This window comes from Palaemon carinicauda, chromosome 41 (genome assembly GCF_036898095.1).
Source record: "Palaemon carinicauda isolate YSFRI2023 chromosome 41, ASM3689809v2, whole genome shotgun sequence".
NCBI lineage: Eukaryota > Metazoa > Arthropoda > Malacostraca > Decapoda > Palaemonidae > Palaemon > Palaemon carinicauda.
This window is the reverse complement of record NC_090765.1, coordinates 39,051,228-39,075,877: the sequence shown is the minus strand read 5'-3', so window position 1 is coordinate 39,075,877 and position 24,650 is coordinate 39,051,228. Positions and strand designations below refer to the sequence as shown.

The 24,650-nt window shown below is 36.8% G+C and overlaps 1 protein-coding gene and 1 long non-coding RNA gene across 2 annotated transcripts in view; one reads left to right on the top strand and one right to left on the bottom strand.

The window, feature by feature from the left end:
- The window catches only part of LOC137632533 (kelch-like protein 30), a 57,960-nt gene extending 50,290 nt beyond the window's left edge, over positions 1–7,670 (bottom strand). The window contains exons 1-2 of the mRNA XM_068364510.1: positions 7,609–7,670; positions 1,722–1,899 (exon numbers count right to left, since the gene is read on the bottom strand). Coding sequence (XP_068220611.1) covers positions 1,722–1,874 — 153 coding nt within the window. The 5' untranslated portion in view covers positions 1,875–1,899; positions 7,609–7,670. The remainder of the gene's footprint in view (positions 1–1,721; positions 1,900–7,608) is intronic.
- Positions 7,671–10,124: 2,454 nt separating this feature from the next.
- LOC137632535 (uncharacterized) overlaps positions 10,125–24,650 on the top strand; it is a 19,620-nt gene continuing 5,094 nt past the window's right edge. Inside the window, exon 1 of the long non-coding RNA XR_011042055.1 lies at positions 10,125–10,233. This is a non-coding gene — a long non-coding RNA (uncharacterized lncRNA). The remainder of the gene's footprint in view (positions 10,234–24,650) is intronic.

Here is a 24,650-nt window from a genome sequence, read left to right as displayed (position 1 = left end):
GTTAGAGCTCTTAGGTACTATCTAAAAAGGTCTTAACCTTTACAAGGACAATCAGAAGCCTTATAGTGTGCTATCAAGAAACCTTCTTTTCCAAGTTCTAAGAACTCAGTTTCTTACTATTCAGGCTTCTGATTAGAGAAACACATTCTCATCTGAAGGAAGAAGACCTTGCTTTGCTGAAGGTAAGGACACATGAAGTGGGAGCTGTGGCTACTTCAGTGGCCTTCAAACAGAGCCATTCTCTGCAGAGTGTTATGGATGCAACCTATTGGAGAAGCAAGTCAGTGTTCGCATCATTCTATCTCAAAGATGTCCAGTCTCTTTACGAGTACTGCTACACCCTGGGACCATTCGTAGCAACGAATGCAGTAGTAGGCGAGGGCTCAGCCACTACATTCCCATAATCCCATAACCTTTTAACCTTTCTCTTGAATACTTTTTATGGGTTGTACGGTCGGCTAAGAAGCCTTCCACATCCTTGTTGATTTGGCGGGTGGTCAATTCTTTCTTGAGAAGCGCCGAGGTTAAAGGTTGTGATGAGGTCCTTTAGTATGGGTTGCAGCCCTGTATACTTTAGCACCTTTGAGTTGATTCAGCCTTCCAAGAGGAACGCTGCGCTCGGTAAGGAAGACGATCTTATTAAAGGCAGAGTAACGGTTCAAGTCGACTTCCTTACCAGGTACTTATTATTTCATTGTTATTGTGGATAACTGATTATATGAAATACGGGATACTTAGCTATCCTTTAGTCTTGTACACTGGTTTTTCACCCACCCCCCTGGGTGTGAATCAGCTACATGATTATCGGGTAAGTTTAATATTGAAAAATGTTATTTTCATTAGTAAAATAAATTTTTGAATATACTTACCCGATAATCATGATTTAATTGACCCACCCTTCCTCCCCATAGAGAACCAGTGGACCGAGGAAAAAGTGAGGTGGCGTCAACAACAAGTACTGTAGTACCTGGCCACAGGTGGCGCTTGTGAGTACACCCCCTTCTAGTATAGTGATAGCTGGCGTATCCCTCCCGTAGAATTCTGTCGGGCAACGGAGTTGACAGCTACATGATTATCGGGTAAGTATATTCAAAAATTTATTTTACTAATGAAAATAACATTTTACTGTACAATAACCCCAGTCTCCTAGCAACAGCTGATGGCACAGTTGCTAGACTCCAGTGTAACCTGACACATCTGCCATTTCTTTAGTTGTAAGAAAATAACTTCCAATAACCAAAAAAAATTTAGCCTTAAATTTACTAGTAATGATTAATTGCATGAAAATGTAAATAGCATGATAATAAAATGTTTTAATTAAATCTTCCTGCAGGATTACTGGTGATATGAAGTAATGAAGGTTGAGGACCACTTGGCTTGATTAAATGAAAATTTACTTTAATAAGTTTTAACAATATGGAAATATTATTATAGTACAAGCATAGATTGATATTGCTTGCTTACCACACTTAGAATGACAATTCATAATATATGATAAGGGGTTTACCTAGAGGCCAAATAAAAACAGGGAGAGGATATTTCCATTCTTCAAAAATAGGCATAAACATATTTAGTTTCACTGGCAACTGATAGTTTCTCAAAATTATAAGCATTAAAGTTTGCTTCACATTAAATTATTAACTAAGCTTCACGTAAAACCTTTACCTTTTGTTTAACAAAATAAAGCATGAAGAAATGAAATACAGTATAAAGTTTCCTACCTTTAGTATTATTACTTCTTTGTCTTTCTCACTGAAGTTATTTGAAAACATGGCCCTGAAGTAGTCACTCGATGCAATAAGCTTTTTTTTATTACATGGGAACTGCACTCCATCTGCCTTTAAGATTACGACGTCAAAATTTTCTTGTTCCATAATTTATCATTCAAAGATTTCAAACCTAGAGGAAAAAAATAAAAAAGGCTTAGTATACATATCAATCTTTCTTTCATTAATAACACCTAGTCTAAGTGGCAAATAATTGATGCAACTTATATTAATGACCCAATTAAGTTTACATAACTGAAAGATGATCTGCATTTTTCCTAAAATATAAACCTAAGTCTTTTATATGGATATACCTCTGGCAAATCAGGAATGGCCATAGAATGTAAGTAACAAGGTGTTTAACTTACAGCAATCTGGTTGAGGTAATGGAAACCCACATAATCCTAATGCACACGTGGCTTATTCTTCTAGAACTAGGGGCAAGAGAATGGAGTTGGTTTTGAGATGTAATTATTCATAAAAGACTTTGACTTGTAATATAGAAAAAATACATATATACAGTAATCCCCTAGATATATGACTTGTTCCTGAGTATACAAACCCCGGTCTTTTACATTAGGACTCGCTCCTTAGGTGTGACATTATGTGAACAGACCAATTTGCTCACTTCTACATTAAAATGTCAGTTTCCTAGTCAATTACAGGATATAAGGCTGATGGGAACTTGTTCCAGAGTACAGCGTGTATATGGCTATACAGCAAGATAAAATACGGGGTTGATGAGAGAGAAGAGGGCATATAATAAAATACTATAAAGTTTATCTACTGAACTTAACAAAAAATGCCAATCATCTTGAAAGTTTGAAAACTGTTCTCGCATGGAAAAAACAATTTCCATTTTTTATATGGAGACTCATTAATTTGGGTATATTATCTAGGAACATTTCTGGAAGTGTTCTACCTTTCCACGCATGTTACCTTCCAGGTTAAGCAGTGAATGTACTACTTATTATACGATATAATGAAGCTCACAGGGTGTTGTACTCGAGTTTCATTTTATAGTAGTCTTGCTCTAGAAAATAACAAGAACCCCTATTTCTATTAGTATTATCATTACTAATAGCTAATCTACAACCCTAGTTGGAAAAGCAGTATGCTACAAGCCCAAAGGCTCCAGCAGAGAAAAATAGCCATGTGAGGAAAGGAAATAAAGAAATAAACTATATGAGAAGAAATGAACCATTCAAATAAAAAATTTTAAGAACAGTAACAACATTAAAACAGATCTTTCATATATAAACTATAGAAAGACTTGTCAGCCTGTTCAACATAAAAACATTTTCTGCAAGTTTGAATTTTTTAAGTTCTACTGATTTAACTACCCAATTAGGTAATCATTCCAAAACTCTGTCACAGCTGGAATAAAACTTTTAGAATACTGTTTAATATTGAGCCTCATGATGGAGAAGGCCTAACTATTGCAAGCAGACAACAGACTTTACCATCTGCCGTATTGTCAAACGGGACGATGGAGTCACAGCTACTGGTTAAAAATAGCTTGAAATATGATGCTCCCTTTTGGAACTCAACAGCAATCAGGCTCAACTTGCTTATATAGTGGGTTGCTGAATGGAAGAGAAGAGGAAAGAGAAAAAAATATCACTCAACATTCATTCTTACCTCATACCAACAGTGTACCCTAGGCAAGATACTTCTCTTACTAGTGGAGTTCAGGTAGAGAACCCACAAGGGATTCTAAGAACAAGATGCCCAAGGACTTATGGCTGAATGTCTCCGAGATTAAAAGAGATGTAGGTGGTGTAGATGTCCAGCCCTGCCCTCAGTATTATTCTTAATATTTTGGTTATTAAGTATCCAGATATATATACCAGTAATTGTACTATACAGTATGAAGTCTAGAACTTTCCCATTTTTTAAAGGGCCTAATTATCAATATTATATATTATCATTACAGTATCTACATCACTATTTTTTATTATCATCATTATTACAATATTATTATTAATACAATGAAATTGTTAACCTAGCTTGTAAAGCAGAATGCTACAAGCCTTAGGGCCCCAATAAGGAAAGCATTCCATTACAGAAAAAGAAACAAGTAAAAAATTAAGCAATACAGAAATATCCAAGTCATAATACAGTAGTACTTCGGTAGACAAGTTTAATCCGTTCCAGGAGAAAGTTCGTAATCCAAACCTTTTTCCCAAGAGAAATGAAGGGAATTTACTCGATGCATTCCACATTCATAATACACATAGTGTACTGTATACTGTATACTCACTTTCAAAGGTTTGTAATGGTATTTAAAGGAGAAATTATAACCCTTAACATCAGAAATGAATACAAATTAATAATTTTTATTAAAAATAGAAATATTGACAAATTAACTCATATTTTACCTTTGAGGATAATAGTGGCTAGTGTACGGGAGACAAGATAGAACGAGAGGTTACTGCTTGTAACTTATTTGCTAATAGGTAGTAGGTTGGCCAGGGCACCAGCCACCTGTTGAGATACTACCGCTAGAGAGTTATGGGGTCCTTTGACTGACCAGACAGTACTACATTGGGTCCTCCACTCTGGTTATGGTTCATTTTCCCTTTACTTACACATACACCGAATAGTCTGGCCTATTCTTTACATATTCTCCTCAGTCCTCATACACCTGACAACACTGACATTACCAAACAATTCTTCTTCACCCAAGGGGTTACTGCACTGTCATTGTCCAGTGGCCACTTTCCTCTGGGTAATGGTAGAAGAGACACTTTAGCTATGGTAAGCAACTCTTCTAGGAGAAGGACATTCCAAAATGAAACCATTGTTCTCTTGTCTTGAGTAGTGCCATAGCCTCTGTACCATGGTCTTCCACTGTCTTGGGTTAGAGTTCTCTTGCTTGAGGGTACACTCAGGCACACTTTTCTATCTTATTTCTTTTCCTTTCATTTTGTTAAAGTTTTTATAATTTATATAGGAGATAATTATTTTGATGTTATTACTGTTTTTTAAACAAAATATTTTTCCTTGTTTCCTTTCCTCACAGGGCTATTTTCCCTGTTGGAGCCTCTGGGCTTATAGCATCCTGCTTTTCCAACTAGGGTTGTATATTAGCATCCTGCTTTTCCAACTAGGGTTGTATATTAGCAAGTAATAATAATGATAATAATAATAATAATAATAATAATAATAATAATAATAATAATATATCTTGACCTCCTCTTGAAGCAGGAGGAGAGGATTATTGCTTGTAACTAATTTTGTTAATGTATCTTGACCCTTTTTTTTAAGATAGTTGTGAAGTGGGATTACAGTACAGTATTGAATATTATAACTTTATTTCTTTAAAAGGTAAATAAATTTTCATTCAGTATATCACTCGATCTGTCCAACAGATGGCACTTGTTTGCTTAAAGACTTTGCAATCCTTGTTTTCTATCTAATGTTCACTGACTTTGTTATACACGTTTAATGTCTACATTGAAGCATATGTTTTGTGTTAGGTTAGTTGTACATTCAACTGTATCTGAAGAACTTGTTACAACCATATCCAGTTAACGATGTTATAATTTAGCAATGATATATTAAGAGTTGTATAGAAATTAGGAATATTTGCACTCACCTAGGGTACCTCCACCAAACCTAACTTAAATCTGTATCCTTATTTACAAGTGGGGGTCTTTGCCCCTCCTGCAACACCCCTAACCTTTGCACATAATGGTTGGGTTTCATTATTAAGGGAAGATTGAGTAGATTACTCTCTTTTTGTGACAAAAGAGCATTTCTAAGAAAAGTTGCATGAAAGTCGATAGGAAAGAACAAGATTGTGAATAAAAATACCAGAAGTGTCATATTAATGCAACGGAAAATTATAGATAGATTAGGTAGAGCAATTACGGTTTGGTTACAACATATCCCTGTTTTCCCTCGCCCTCCCACTAATATCCCCGGGTTTCCCCATGACTCACATAAGCTTTGTATTTTTCCAACTGATTTTAGTGGGATCTATAAATCTGCCATTAGTGTATAGTATAGTACACTAATTTTGGGGGGAGTTCCTCAGTTTTCCTCTGTGATTCTCCCCGTTATTTTCTTAAATAGGGGGAAAACAAAAACAGATGGTTTGGACCCAAGATAATGGTCAGAGATGCATAAAACACTGGGTAACCAGTTGGAAAATGTATGATTTACATATTTGGCAATAAATTAAACCATCATAACATAACTAACAGATTTAAATACAATGCCATTTTGCCTACAGCAATAAACGGCAACAGTGTAATTCATTCCAGTGCAATCGGGAACCAGCTAAGAATGGTCAGACCTAGGTCTGTTGGTTTTACTTTATTGTAGTACAATATTCATAAATCAGTTTATACCAACATAATTGAAAATATTCTTGCTAAAATACTAATTTGAACGCCATAGACTATACTCGGTATTTAAAAATAACTTGGGTGCCTACTTTCGTAAATATTCCCTTTGTACTCTATTTTGATCACCAAAATGCAAGAAACTCCTGAATTTTGCAAAACTCAAGAAACTGAGGGGGGTTTCCTATCTAAACTTTGATCTCCTATTTTCTGTGTTATTTGTCTCCCATAAGGATTGTTTTTACCGCCATGTAACTTTCTCTTTGTCAGTCGCCTACAGAACCTCCACAACTTATATGCAAGCTCCACATATTTTAATATTGGCTCCTCCTCCGGCTACATTTGAAACAATTCGTTTATAGTACAGGTATTTAACGTCATCCCAAACAAGTTGCCATTTCCCTTTTAGAGGAAATACGACTTGTTACTGGTGTTTTTGTAGGTATTTTGAACAATTTGGATGTACTTAATCATCTGAAATACATATGCTTCAAGCTTTATGGATGTGTTAAACTAGGAAATACATCTGAAAAACCCATTTTCAGAAGTGAAGCTGACTGGAAAGGAAACATAGGGTATATACTTATCTCAGGGTAACCTAAGGTATGGCATACTAAGGGAGGGTCACAGAGGGGTGTACCCACCCACCTCTGATAGTAAGGATAGGGCTCCTAAGTTACTTTGGGAACTTTTGATTGGGTGGTGACATTGTGTTGGTTTCCTTTTAAAATTTGTGGTTTCTTAATCATAACTTCTGGAAGATTAAAAAGGTCTATAATTTGAAAAAAAAACGAATTTCGCCCCCCAGGTATTTATTAAGTACCTATAAATACACCAAGAACACTTTTTACTTTCTTCATTAGCAATATTGTACTATAGTAAATTTTTACCCATCTGTCCCTGTTGGTTATAGTAAATTTTTACAAATCTGCCCCTGTTGACACACCAAACTTCAATTTTCAATTGTATTTTATCAAGATTAAAATCCTATTTAGAAATGTTGGAGCCTTTGTATATCAGCGGCCAGTTCCTCACGCATAGATTCAAAATGGATATCAACTAACCTAAACTTTCCCCACTAACCTAATCTACAAGCTATGTCATTACCTACTTACCTAATGGGAGGGGGGGGGGGGCTGACGCCCCCCTGCGATCCCCCTTACACTATCTTATTCTAAGTTAGACATAATAATACATACAGGTGGCCGCTATCGTACATACACCCCGAGAGGACACTGCTACTAGCGAAGGTAAAAAATGCTGAAATCACCCCCCCCCCAAAATGGTTTATAGTTCCACGTTGCTCATGCCAAATCACTTTGATTATCAACACTGCATACGGTGCAAAGTCTAAGTGCAAACGGCTGCAATCTACAGAGTTAATCATCAGTAGTTATTTCCTTCACACACCATAGCTTGCTTACATTTATCTTTATATTGTAATGTCTGTCCATTACATTGACAACTTATTTTGTTTTTAATTTACTTACTACCGTTTATTGGTTTTACACTTATAGTTTACTTATAAAGTTTCAACACAGGACCTGCAGTGTCAAAAGAGTAGTAATAGTAGAGAGTAGTTACCTCTTGAACGGCTCCTCTCGCTCATCCTAGTTTGATTGTGAATATATTCTAAGTTTAATAAGTATTTTATGGGAAGTTTGTTAAGTATTTTATGTGAAGTTTAATAAGTATTTTATGTGAAGTTTAATAAGTATTTTATGGGTAGTTTAATAAGTATTTTATTGGGTGTCTCAAAACATGTTTTTGACAATTTTCCTTGTATCAATTTCCTCTATAATAGATATGCGAGGAGTAAATTAATAGTTATTAATTCATATTGATCAATTGGTATGGCGGTTGTATAAAACTACAGTAAATCTAAACCTGATATTATCACATAGTGGCCAATAAAGCACGAAGTTTAACTCCTTCAGTATGTTTCATGTGTCCATGTATAATTTATACCTTAACGGGATTCGAAGCAAATGTATGAAATAAAACATTTTTAAACATTTTTGTAACATAGTTGATAATGTTTATTTTCTAGTAAGGATTAATGATTAACCAAGCATATGACATAAGAAAGAGGTTACTTGTTTTACTTTTAATGGTTATTTTTCTGATCCTATCACACAAAGGAAGCCATGACTTACCACATGACTTACATCAATTTATTGTATACATTCTTAGGTATTTGGCGTATCACACAGCATATTGCTTGTTTATTGTCATATCCAGGTTGTTAAGAGAGGTAGGGTCTCTCTCTCTCTCTCTCTCTCTCTCTCTCTCTCTCTCTCTCTCTCTCTCTCTCTCTCTCTCTCTCTCTCTCCACAAATATTTTAAAAGAAATGGTCAAGATACATTAATATATATATATATATATATATATATATATATATATATATATATATATATATATATATATATATATATATATACATATATATATATATATATATATACATATATATATATATATATATATATATGTATATATATATATATATATATATATATATATATATATATATATATACACGTGTATGCGCGTGGTATGCTGGTAGATAATTAATGTGTACTAAAATTGATTAATGAAACGAATTAATGCTTCTTTGATCATTTCGAAATTCACAGAAGTTACTGCAACCTCTCTCTCTCTCTCTCTCTCTCTCTCTCTCTCTCTCTCTCTCTCTCTCTCTCTCTCTCTCTCTCTCTCTCTCTCTCTGTAATGATAATGTTGAAGGATGGTTTTAATAAATGTGTTCCATTTTAAGTCGCTTTTTTCATATGGGGTAAAGTGAGAAATTGATGGTTTGATGTTTCATAGACACATTAATACAGAGTTTATATCGTGCACAGTTTCGTGTTTTATTTGAATTATCAGTTTTTGGATTTATGACTTATTTCTGAAGTATTTTTTTCAGAGCTGTTGATTGTCAAATTGGTTCTTTTACTCATTTACGAAAATTATGATTTTCTTTAAAGAAGATAATATTTTGTTGCAAAATTATCGATAGAATGTTCAATACTTATGTTGTGACCACTGGGTCTTCCCGTAATGTCAATTCTAAATCCGTAGGCTAACTTATAGAGCCGAAATTTTGACTTTTTGATAATAATAAGAATGGACAGCTTGTAATATTTGTTGATTACAACTAATTACAGGTAAGAATAACTCCGTTAAAATTGGCCGGCTTTTTCTAAATTTTCTATTAGAATTTTAAACTGCATCCAAAGAGAAAATACAATTTAATATCTTAACTACAGAAAATTATTTTCGTCGTTCGGGAAATAACTCTCTCTCTCTCTCTCTCTCTCTCTCTCTCTCTCTCTCTCTCTCTCTCTCTCTCTCTCTCTCTCTCTCTCTCTCTCTCTCTCTCTCTCTCTCATCAATAAAAGTAATATCTTGGAATATATACAATTAAATGACTGAAGGTCCTGTAGAGAGTAGGATTCCCCTGTGGTATAGGACCTGAAAAGCAGCCCTTGAAGTAAATTATTAATGTACGGCACTTCGGTCGGTTTGTTCCAATTTTGTAATCTTACAAACGTTCACATAGTATTTATAGGATTCAGCTTTTGGTTCAATGTGAAATTAAACTCATTTGCCTAAACACTTATTTCATAGAGTATTTTATTCTATAGAAACTTTGTGAGTATATAAATTTGATTAAAATAATAGTGATATTGATACCAATCAGCTTTGGATTGCTCCCTACAGAGATTCTTTTAATTATAGAGTATGATTAGGAAAGCTTTTAGCTTTATTAATCTTGAAAAAATCTCCTGCTAAGCAATTCAATTCCGAAGTCTCCTTGATTTTTTTTATCTTTTTCTAGAAACCGCCTAAGTTAGCCACAAAGACTATATAGTCTTTGGTTAGCCAGTGCAAACGCCTTGTTAGATAGTTAAGAATGACGTCAACGGGTCTCAGCCAATGGGAGCATTGCTGTAAAAACTACTGCTTTCTGAATTTCTGGAATGATCCACTTTTACTGGTGAGCGGGAAGTGTCTTCAAGGTCCTGTTGAAAATGGTGAGGATTTTTATATTGCAGTGTTAATTTGTGATTATTGGTGCAATTCGTTTGGGAAAACAGGAATCCTATCTCAGGTGAGCTTACCCATATCATTCTGAAATGGAATCCGGTTAAATCGGAAAGCCATTCGTGATAATGGTGATGAAGTTGTGTTATAATTGGTGACCGGTTGACATAGCATGTGTTAGCTTGCTTTAATTGTCAGAGATATGGACATATTGCAAATACATGTAAGCTCAAAAATGATAGGACATTTTGGAAAGTGTATTGATGGTTATGATAAAAGTGCACCTCGGAGTTGCCGCACGACATTGATCAGAAAGTGAATTAGATATGTGACAAAGCCGTGGATGTTGAAATAATGACACGAGATAGGGACCATGGATGCAAATCATAGATATCGTGTAAAACACAAAAATAGGAAGTAGAGTTTAAAATCGTCTGTATGATTTTATTCTTTGTGTCTATGATAGCATTAGAATTGTCGATGATGGAGATTGTCTTAGGGCTACAAAGACTACTTTAGAAATTTCTAGCCTTCTCATTATTAAATAGGTTGACATTTTTCCTTTTGATAATGCAAAATGAATCGTGACTGTGATCTTTTTTTCCTAGAGAACAGTCGTACCGAACGCCATTGATACTTTTTTTTTCTTCTTTTTTTTTGCAAATACATTTTTTGTTGAACAGATTGACACGAGGCTGGTTTCATAGTTTTTCTAGGGATTATTAAAAAGTTGTCACTGATCTCAACATAATTTATGCCTTATATGTCTCATTCATTCGTTATTTCATTTCCAGACTACTGTGCTTTTTTGTTAGTCCTTCCCCTCTTTTAGATGTGGTTGAAGCTTGGCTAGTAATAAAAATTATAACAGTACTTTATTATTGAGGTATATACGATTTTGTGCTTAGCAGTTACTACTATAAGCAAATAGTAATATCAGTGTTTTAACTGGAATACATATTGTGAGATTTGTTAGCCTTTCTGCTCTTTTTGATGTGGTTGACGCTTGGCTAGTAATAATAATAATAATAATAGTACTTTAATATTGAGGTATACAGTATATGGTTTTGTGCTTAGCAGCAGTTACTGCTATAAGCAAATACAGTAGTTATATCAGTTTTTTAACTGGAATACATATTGTGAGAATGTTACTGTATTGCCGAGTAGTAACACGCGAGAAAACTTAATTGTTAATCAAATAATTAACATTTGACTAGCTTTTAGAGTGGGAGGTTTTCCCGGCAGTAACATACCACTGGCCGTGACACTCGCACGCACCCCAACTTTTATATCTATAGACATTGAGCTTACTTACCTAGCTTGTTTTACATAGGGACCCCACCTTAAGTGGTTATACTCATGCACCTATACAAAACTACGTTCTTTAATTAGTGTACACAGGCCTACATATAACCTATGTTCGTTCCTTGTTGTGCAGCCTACTCATAACATTAATTTTTCTTAGTGTACATATCTACACGTAACATACTTTTTCCTTAGCTTATACATCTACACTTTTTTTTGTATAAAAACCCAACATTCTTAACTTTTAGTACTCACACCTACCCAGCCTACATTCATTCCTTAGTGTACAGACACCTACACATAACCTACATTCATTCCTCAGTGTACAGACACCTACACATAACCTACATTCTTTCCTTAGTGTACAGACACATACACATAACCTACATTCATTCCTTAATGTACAGACACCTACACGTAACCTACATTCATTCCTTAGTGTACAGACACCTACACATAATCTACATTCATTCCTTAGTGTACGACACCTACACATACCTACAATATTTCCTTAGTGTACAAACTCTTACATAAAACCTACATTCTTTAATTAATGTGTACACACCTATACACAACAACGTTCTTTCCTTTCCAAATATCTACACATAACCAACGTTCTTTCTTTAGTCAGTATTCAGTACACACACATACGCAGCTACGTGATTTCCTTATTATACACTCATCTACACATAACCCACACTTTATTCCTTAGTGTATACACACCTATACACAACTATGCTATTTCCTTAGTGTACATACGTCTACACAACCTACATTCATTCCTTAATGAACACACATGTACAAATAACCTACATTCTTTTAGTGTGTACACACACAACTGTTATTTCCTTAGTGTACACATGTCTACATAACCTACATTTATTCCTTAGTGTACAGACACCTACACATAACCTATTTCACTCCTTAGTATACATACACCTACACATAATCTGATTCAATGCTTAGTGTACACACCCCTAAACATAACCTACCTTCATTCCTAGTGTATACACATCTACACATAACCTACTTTTATTTGTTAGTGTACACAGCTACACAACCTACATTCATTCCTTATTGTATGCACACCTACATATAACGTAGGTTCTTTCCATAGTGTACACATGCCTACATATAACCTACATTCTTATCTTAATGGACACACATCTACACATAACCTACATTCATTCCTTAGTGTACGCACACCTACACAACCTACATTCTTTCCTTAATGAACACACCTACACATAACCTACATTCATTTAGTGTATACACACACTTACACAGCCTACGTTCATTTGTCAGTGTACATACACCTGCACATAACCTACAATCTTAACTTATTATACACGCACCTATACAACCTACATTCTTTAATTAGTGTACACACTTACACAACCTACGTTTGTGTCTTAGTGTATACACATGAACACATAACCTACATTCTTTTCATAGTGTACACACACGTACACAGCTTACGTTCATTCATTAGTGTACATACACCTGCACATAACCTACAATCTTTCCATAGTATACACACATCTACACATAACATATAATCTTTCCTTAGCATACACATAAACACAAACTACGTTCATTCCTTAATGTACACACACCTACACATAACCTAATTCATTCCTTAGTATACACACCTATACACAACTACGTTCTTTCCTTAGTTTACACACATTACACATAACCTACGTTCATTTCTTAGCATACTGTACACGCACATATACACCCTACGTTCTTTCCTTAGTGTACACACACCTACACATAACCCACGCTTGACCTATATTCATTCCTTAGTTTACACACCTACACATAACCAACATTCTTTCCTTAATGTACGTAACCTACATTTAACCTGCGTTCTTCACTTAGTTCACGCTCCTACACATAACCTACGTTCTTTCCTTAATGTGCACAACCTACATTTAACCTGCGTTCTTCCCTTAGTTCACGCACCTACACATAACCTACGTTCTTTCCTTAATGTGCACAACCTACATTTAACCTGCGTTCTTCCCTTAGTTCACGCACCTACACATAACCTACGTTCTTTCCTTAATGTGCACAACCTACATTTAACCTGCGTTCTTCCCTTAGTTCACGCACCTACACATAACCTACGTTCTTTCCTTAATGTGCACAACCTACATTTAACCTGCGTTCTTCCCTTAGTTCACGCACCTACACATAACCTACGTTCTTTCCTTAATGTGCACAACCTACATTTAACCTGCGTTCTTCCCTTAGTTCACGCACCTACACATAACCTACGTTCTTTCCTTAATGTGCACAACCTACATTTAACCTGCGTTCTTCCCTTAGTTCACGCACCTACACATAACCTACGTTCTTTCCTTAATGTGCACAACCTACATTTAACCTGCGTTCTTCCCTTAGTTCACGCACCTACACATAACCTACGTTCTTTCCTTAATGTGCACAACCTACATTTAACCTGCGTTCTTCCCTTAGTTCACGCACCTACACATAACCTACGTTCTTTCCTTAATGTGCACAACCTACATTTAACCTGCGTTCTTCCCTTAGTTCACGCACCTACACATAACCTACGTTCTTTCCTTAATGTGCACAACCTACATTTAACCTGCGTTCTTCCCTTAGTTCACGCACCTACACATAACCTACGTTCTTTCCTTAATGTGCACAACCTACATTTAACCTGCGTTCTTCCCTTAGTTCACGCACCTACACATAACCTACGTTCTTTCCTTAATGTGCACAACCTACATTTAACCTGCGTTCTTCCCTTAGTTCACGCACCTACACATAACCTACGTTCTTTCCTTAATGTGCACAACCTACATTTAACCTGCGTTCTTCCCTTAGTTCACGCACCTACACGTAACCTACGTTCTTTCCTTAATGTGCACAACCTACATTTAACCTGCGTTCTTCCCTTAGTTCACGCACCTACACATAACCTACGTTCTTTCCTTAATGTGCACAACCTACATTTAACCTGCGTTCTTCCCTTAGTTCACGCACCTACACATAACCTACGTTCTTTCCTTAATGTGCACAACCTACATTTAACCTACGTTCTTTCCTTAATGTGCACAACCTACACTTAACCTGCGTTCTTCCCTTAGTTCACGCTCCTACACATAACCTACGTTCTTTCCTTAATGTGCACAACCTACACTTAACCTGCGTTCTTCCCTTAGTTCACGCTCCTACACATAACCTACGTTCTTTCCTTAATGTGCACAACCTACACTTAACCTGCGTTCTTCCCTTAGTTCACGCTCCTACACATAACCTACGTTCTTTCCTTAATGTGCACAACCTACACTTAACCTGCGTTCTTCCCTTAGTTCACGCTCCTACACATAACCTACGTTCTTTCCTTAATGTGCACAACCTACACTTAACCTGCGTTCTTCCCTTAGTTCACGCTCCTACACATAACCTACGTTCTTTCCTTAATGTGCACAACCTACACTTAACCTGCGTTCTTCCCTTAGTTCACGCTCCTACACATAACCTACGTTCTTTCCTTAATGTGCACAACCTACACTTAACCTGCGTTCTTCCCTTAGTTCACGCTCCTACACATAACCTACGTTCTTTCCTTAATGTGCACAACCTACACTTAACCTGCGTTCTTCCCTTAGTTCACGCTCCTACACATAACCTACGTTCTTTCCTTAATGTGCACAACCTACACTTAACCTGCGTTCTTCCCTTAGTTCACGCTCCTACACATAACCTACGTTCTTTCCTTAATGTGCACAACCTACACTTAACCTGCGTTCTTCCCTTAGTTCACGCTCCTACACATAACCTACGTTCTTTCCTTAATGTGCACAACCTACACTTAACCTGCGTTCTTCCCTTAGTTCACGCTCCTACACATAACCTACGTTCTTTCCTTAATGTGCACAACCTACACTTAACCTGCGTTCTTCCCTTAGTTCACGCTCCTACACATAACCTACGTTCTTTCCTTAATGTGCACAACCTACACTTAACCTGCGTTCTTCCCTTAGTTCACGCTCCTACACATAACCTACGTTCTTTCCTTAATGTGCACAACCTACACTTAACCTGCGTTCTTCCCTTAGTTCACGCTCCTACACATAACCTACGTTCTTTCCTTAATGTGCACAACCTACACTTAACCTGCGTTCTTCCCTTAGTTCACGCTCCTACACATAACCTACATTCTTTCCTTAATGTGCACAACCTACACTTAACCTGCGTTCTTCCCTTAGTTCACGCTCCTACACATAACCTACATTCTTTCCTTAATGTGCACAACCTACACTTAACCTGCGTTCTTCCCTTAGTTCACGCTCCTACACATAACCTACATTCTTTCCTTAATGTGCACAACCTACACTTAACCTGCGTTCTTCCCTTAGTTCACGCTCCTACACATAACCAACATTCTTTCCTTAATGTACGTAACCTACATTTAACCTGCGTTCTTCCCTTACTTCACACACCTACACATAACCTATATTCTTTCCTTAGTTCACACACCTACACATAACCTACATTCTTTCCTTAATGTACATAACTTACATTTAACCTGCGTTCTTTCCTTAGTTCACACACCTACACATAACCTACATTCTTCCCTTAGTTCACACCTACACATAACCACCATTCTTTCCTTAATGTACGTAACCTACATTTAACCTGCGTTCTTCCCTTAGTTCACACACCTACACATAACCAACATTCTTTCCTTAATGTACGTAACCTACATTTAACCTGCGTTCTTCCCTTAGTTCACACACCTACACATAACCAACATTCTTTCCTTAATGTACGTAACCTACATTTAACCTGCGTTCTTCCCTTAGTTCACACACCTACAAATAACCTACATTCTTTCCTTAGTTCACACACCTACACATAACCTACATTCTTTCCTTAATGTACATAACCTACATTTAACCTGCGTTCTTTCCTTAGTTCATACACCTACACATAACCTACATTCTTTCCTTAATGTGCATAACCTACATTTAACCTGCTTTCTTCCCTTAGGTCACATACCTACACATAACCTACATTCTTTCCTTAATGTGCATAACCTACATTTAACCTGCGTTCTTTCCTTAATTCACACACCTACACATAACCTACATTCTTTCCTTAATGTGCATAACCTACATTTAACCTGCATTCTTCCCTTAGGTAACATACCTACACATAACCTACATTCTTTCCTTAATGTACATAACCTACATTTAACCTGCATTCTTCCCTTAGTTCACACACCTTCACATAACCTACATTCTTTCCTTAATGTACGTAACCTACATTTAACCTGCGTTCTTTCCTTAGTTCACACACCTACACATAACCTACATTCTTTCCTTAATGTGCATAACCTACATTTAACCAGCATTTTTCCATTAGTTCATATACGTACATACAACCAACATTCTTACCTTAATGTGCATAACCTACATTTAACCTGCGTTCTTCCCTTAGTTCACACACCTACACATAACCTACATTCTTTCCTTAATGTACATAACCTACATTTAACCTGCATTCTTTCCTTAATGTACATAATCTACATTTAATCTGCGTTCTTCCCTTAGTTCACACACCTACACATAACCTACATTCTTTCCTTAATGTGCACAACCTACATTTAATCTGCGTTCTTTCCTTAGTTCACACACCTACACATAACATACATTCTTTCCTTAATATACATAACCTACATTCTTCCCTTAGTTCACACACCTTCACATAACCTACATTCTTTCCTTAATGTACGTAACCTACATTTAACCTGCGTTCTTTCCTTAGTTCACACACCTACACATAACCTACATTCTTTCCTTAATGTGCATAACCTACATTTAACCTGCATTTTTCCATTAGTTCACATACGTACATATAACCAACATTCTTTCCTTAATGTACATAACCTACATTTAACCTGCGTTCTTCCCTTAGTTCACACACATACACATAACCTACATTCTTTCCTTAATGTACGTAACCTACATTTAACCTGCAGTTTTCCCTTAGTTCACACACCTACACATAACCTACATTCTTTCCTTAATGTACATAACCTACATTTAACCTGCGTTCTTCCCTTAGTTCACACCTACACATAACCTGCATTCTTCCCTTAGTTCACACATCTACTCATAACCTGCATTCTTCCCTTAGTTCACACACCTGCACATAACCTTTATTCTTCCCATAGTTCACACACCTACACATAACCTGCATTCTTCCCTTAGTTCACACACCTACACATAACCTACATTCTTTTCTTAATGTACGTAACCTACATTTAACCTGCGTTCTTCCCTTAGTTCATACACCTACACATAACCTACATTCTTTCCTTAATGTGCATAACCTACATTTAACCTGCGTTCTTTCCTTAGTTCACACACCTACACATAACCTACATTCTTTCCTTAATGTACGTAACCTACATTTAACCTGCGTTCTTTCCTTAGTTCACACACCTACACATAACCTACATTCTTTCCTTAATGTACGTAACCTTCATTTAATCAGTGTTCTTTCCTTAGTTCACACACCTACACATAACCTGCATTCTTCCCTTAGTTCACACATCTACACATAACCTACATTCTTTCCTTAATGTACGTAACCTACATTTAACCTGCGTTCTTCCCTTAGTTCACACACCTACACATAACCTACATTCTTTCCTTAATGTACGTAACCTACATTTAACCAGCGTTCTTTCCTTAGTTCACACACCTACCCATAACCTACATTCTTTCCTTAATGTACGTAACCTATATTTAACCTGCGTTCTTTCCTTAGTTCACACCTACACATAACCTGCATTCTTTCCTTAATGTACGTAACCTACATTTAACTTGCGTTCTTTCCTTAGTTCACACACCTACACATAACCTGCATTCTTTCCTTAATGTACGTAACCTATATTTAACCTGCGTTCTTTCCTTAATGTACGTAACCTACATTTAACCTGCGTTCTTTCCTTAGTTCACACACCTACACATAACCTGCATTCTTTCCTTAATGTACGTAACCTACATTTAACCTGCGTTCTTTCCTTAGTTCACACACCTACACATAACCTGCATTCTTTCTTTAATGTACGTAACCTATATTTAACCTGCATTCTTTCCTTAATGTACGTAACCTACATTTAACCTGCGTTCTTTCCTTAGTTCACACACCTACACATAACCTCCATTCTTTCTTTAATGTACGTAACCTACATTTAACCTGCGTTCTTTCCTTAGTTCACACACCTACACATAACCTACATTCTTTCCTTAATGTACGTAACCTACATTTAACCTGCGTTCTTCCCTTAGTTCAAACACCTACACATAACCTACATTCTTTCCTTAATGTACGTAACCTACATTTAACCAGCGTTCTTTCCTTAATGTACATAACCTACATTTAACCTGCATTCTTCCCTTAGTTCACACACCTACACATAACCTACATTCTTTCCTTAATGTACGTAACCTACATTTAACCTGCGTTCTTTCCTTAGTTCACACACCTACACATAACCTACATTCTTTCCTTAATGTACGTAACCTACATTTAACCTGCGTTCTTCCCTTAGTTCACACACCTACACATAACCTACATTCTTTCCTTAATGTACGTAACCTACATTTAACCAGCGTTCTTTCCTTAGTTCACACACCTACACATAACCTGCATTCTTCCCTTAGTTCACACATCTACACATAACCCGCATTCTTCCCTTAGTTCACACACCTGCACGTAACCTGCATTCTTCCCTTAGTTCACACATCTACACATAACCTGCATTCTTCCCTTAGTTCACACACCTACACATAACCTACATTCTTTCCTTAATGTACGTAACCTACATTTAACCAGTGTTCTTTCCTTAGTTCACACACCTACACATAACCTACATTCTTTCCTTAATGTACGTAACCTACATTTAACCTGCGTTCTTTCCTTAGTTCACACACCTACACATAACCTACATTCTTTCCTTAATGTACGTAACCTACATTTAACCTGCGTTCTTCCCTTAGTTCACACACCTACACATAACCTACATTCTTTCCTTAATGTACGTAACCTACATTTAACCAGCGTTCTTTCCTTAGTTCACACACCTACACATAACCTGCATTCTTCCCTTAGTTCACACATCTACACATAACCCGCATTCTTCCCTTAGTTCACACACCTGCACGTAACCTGCATTCTTCCCTTAGTTCACACATCTACACATAACCTGCATTCTTCCCTTAGTTCACACACCTACACATAACCTACATTCTTTCCTTAATGTACGTAACCTACATTTAACCAGTGTTCTTTCCTTAGTTCACACACCTACACATAACCTGCATTCTTCCCTTAGTTCACACATCTACACATAACCTGCATTCTTCCCTTAGTTCACACACCTACACATAACCTGCATTCTTCCCTTAGTTCACACACCTACACATAACCTGCGTTCTTCCCTTAGTTCACACATCTACACACAACCTGCATTCTTCCCTTAGTTCACACACCTACACATAACCTGCGTTCATCCCTTAGTTCATACACCTACACATAACCTACATTCTTTCCTTAATGTACGTAACCTACATTTAACCTGCGTTCTTTCCTTAGTTTACACACCTTCACATAACCTACATTCTTTCCTTAATGTACGTAACCTACATTTAACCTGCGTTCTTCCCTTAGTTCACACACCTACACATAACCTGCATTCTTCCCTTAGTTCACACCTACACATAACCTGCATTCTTCCCTTAGTTCACACCTACACATAACCTGCATTCTTCCCTTAGTTCACACACTTGCACGTAACCTGCATTCTTCCCTTAGTTCACACACCTACACATAACCTGCGTTCTTCCCTTAGTTCATACACCTACACATAACCTGCATTCTTTCCTTAATGTATGTAACCTACATTTAACCAGCATTCTTCCCTTAGTTCACACACCTACACATAACCTACATTCTTTCCTTAATATATGTAACCTACACATAACCTGCATTCTTCCCTTAGTTCACACATCTACACATAACCTACATTCTTTCCTTAATGTACGTAACCTACATTTAACATGCGTTCTTTCCTTAGTTCACACACCTACACATAACCTGCATTCTTCCCTTAGTTCACACACCTACACATAACCTACATTCTTTCCTTAATGTACGTAACCTACATTTAACCAGCGTTCTTTCCTTAGTTTACACACCTTCACATAACCTACATTCTTTCCTTAATGTACGTAACCTACATTTAACCTGCGTTCTTTCCTTAGTTCACACACCTACACATAACATGCATTCTTCCCTTAGTTCACACACCTAAACATAACCTACATTCTTTCCTTAATGTACGTAACCTACATTTAACCTGCGTTCTTTCCTTAGTTCACACACCTACACATAACCTGCATTCTTCCCTTAGTTCACACACCTACATATAACCTGCGTTCTTCCCTTAGTTTACACACATACATATAACCTGCGTTCTTCCCTTAGTTTACACACCTACACATAACCTACATTCTTTCCTTAATGTACGTAACCTACATTTAACCTGCGTTCTTCCCTTAGTTCACACACCTACACATAACCTGCATTCTTCCCTTAGTTCACACACCTACACATAACCTGCGTTCTTCCCTTAGTTCACACATCTACACATAACCTGCATTCTTCCCTTAGTTCACACACCTACACATAACCTGCGTTCTTCCCTTAGTTTACACACCTACACATAACCTACATTCTTTCCTTAATGTACGTAACCTACATTTAACCTGCGTTCTTCCCTTAGTTCACACACCTACACATAACCTACATTCTTTCCTTAATGTACGTAACCTACATTTAACCTGCGTTCTTCCCTTAGTTCACACACCTACACATAACCTGCATTCTTCCCTTAGTTCACACACCTACACATAACCTGCATTCTTCCCTTAGTTCACACACCTACACATAACCTACATTCTTTCCTTAATGTACGTAACCTACATTTAACCTGCGTTCTTCCCTTAGTTCACACACCTACACATAACCTACATTCTTTCCTTAATGTACATAACCTACATTTAACCTGCGTTCATCCCTTAGTTCACACACCTACACATAACCTACATTCTTTCCTTAATGTACGTAACCTACATTCAACCTGCGTTCTTCCCTTAGTTCACACACCTACACATAACCTGCATTCTTCCCTTAGTTCACACACCTACACATAACCTACATTCTTTCCTTAATGTACGTAACCTACATTTAACCTGCGTTCTTCCCTTAGTTCACACACCTACACATAACCTGCATTCTTCCCTTAGTTCACACACCTACACATAACCTACATTCTTTCCTTAATGTACGTAACCTACATTTAACCTGCGTTCTTCCCTTAGTTCACACACCTACACATAACCTACATTCTTTCCTTAATGTACGTAACCTACATTTAACCTGCGTTCTTTCCTTAGTTCACACACCTACACATAACCTGCATTCTTCCCTTAGTTCACACACCTACACATAACCTACATTCTTTCCTTAATGTACGTAACCTACATTTAACCTGCGTTCTTCCCTTAGTTCACACACCTACACATAACCTGCATTCTTCCCTTAGTTCACACACCTACACATAACCTGCATTCTTCCCTTAGTTCACACACCTACACATAACCTACATTCTTTCCTTAATGTACGTAACCTACATTTAACCTGCGTTCTTTCCTTAGTTCACACACCTACACATAACCTGCATTCTTCCCTTAGTTCACACACCTACACATAACCTACATTCTTTCCTTAATGTACGTAACCTACATTTAACCTGCGTTCTTCCCTTAGTTCACACACCTACACATAACCTACATTCTTTCCTTAATGTACGTAACCTACATTTAACCTGCGTTCTTTCCTTAGTTCACACACCTACACATAACCTGCATTCTTCCCTTAGTTCACACACCTACACATAACCTGCGTTCTTCCCTTAGTTTACACACCTACACATAACCTACATTCTTTCCTTAATGTACGTAACCTACATTTAACCTGCGTTCTTCCCTTAGTTCACACACCTACACATAACCTGCATTCTTCCCTTAGTTCACACACCTACACATAACCTGCGTTCTTCCCTTAGTTCACACATCTACACATAACCTGCATTCTTCCCTTAGTTCACACACCTACACATAACCTGCGTTCTTCCCTTAGTTCACACATCTACACATAACCTGCATTCTTCCCTTAGTTCACACACCTACACATAACCTGCGTTCTTCCCTTAGTTTACACACCTACACATAACCTACATTCTTTCCTTAATGTACGTAACCTACATTTAACCTGCGTTCTTCCCTTAGTTCACACACCTACACATAACCTACATTCTTTCCTTAATGTACGTAACCTACATTTAACCTGCGTTCTTCCCTTAGTTCACACACCTACACATAACCTACATTCTTTCCTTAATGTACGTAACCTACATTTAACCAGCGTTCTTTCCTTAGTTCACACACCTACACATAACCTGCATTCTTCCCTTAGTTCACACATCTACACATAACCTGCATTCTTCCCTTAGTTCACACACCTACACATAACATGCATTTTTCCCTTAGTTCACACCTACACATAACCTGCATTCTTCTCTTAGTTCACACACCTGCACGTAACCTGCATTCTTCCCTTAGTTCACACACCTACACATAACCTGCGTTCTTCCCTTAGTTCATACACCTACACATTACCTACATTCTTTCCTTAGTGTACACACACCTATACATAACGTTCTTTCCTTAGTACACACACCAACACTCCCTAACTTTCATTCTTTCTGTAGTGTACACATCATAACCTACGTTCATTCCTTAATGTACACACCTACACATAACCTAAATTAATTCCTTAGTGTACATACATTTACACATACCTTACGTTATTTCTTTAGTGTACACATCTACAAATGAGCTACGTTCTTTCCTTAATGTACACACATCTACACATAACCTACGTTCATTCCTTAATGTGTACACACCTACAGCAACCTACATTTTTTGCTTAGTGCACACAACCTACACATAATCTAAGTCCACTTCTTAGCATACACACAATTACACATAACCTATGTTATTTCCTTAGTGTACACACACTTACACAACCTACATTCTTTCCGTAGTGTATACACTTACACAACCTACATTCTTTCCTTAGTGTATACACACCTACACAACCTACATTCTTTCCTTAGTGTATACACACTTACACAACCTACATTCTTTCCTTAGTGTATACACACCTACACAACCTACATTCTTTCCTTAGTGTATACACACTTACACAACCTACATTCTTTCCTTATGTACACAAACCTACACAACACACGTCCATTACTTAATGTAGTAATATGCGAGAAAACGTAATTGTTATTTAAATATTAGTTAGTGAATGGCAGGTAAACATTAGGCTAGTTTTTGTGGTGACAGGGAGGTTTGCCCAGTTGCTTACCACTGGCCGTGTGGTACGTGTTAATTTATCACGTGCGCACATCCCACCTTATATCTATAGACCTTAACGCTGCCTACCTAACTTGTCTTATATGGGACCCACCTACCTACTTACCTTAGCGTGTTAACAGACACACGCACCTACACACAACCTACATTCATACTTTAGTGTATATTGTACTTACACAAGAAGAATTTAAAGTTTTTTGTAATTTCCTTTGATTATTCAGTATAGTTTTTAATAAGAAATGGTAGAGTACGGGCCTTATTCATTAATTACAATTTTTATAGATTAAAACTTAAATTTGTTATATTTCCCGAAGGTTTTCGTTTTCTAGCAATTTGTTACATTTTCTGCTTCCCCATAGCTTAATAAATGGCAGAAAGCAATTTTAGTAATTCAATCTGATTTAGGTAATTTGCAAAAGTTATGATACTATTTAGAATCATGCCATGTGTTTAACTATATAAGTGGAATAGAATAAACTATAAAGGTATTTAAGATACTAGAGGGTATTGTAGCTTTAATTAAGATGTACTGATATTGTGACGTGGGTCAGGTTGAGAGTCGCCAGGTTGAGGGCCAAGGACCCTTCGTGAAAGATAGAGTGAGAAGGACTTGCCCCTAGGG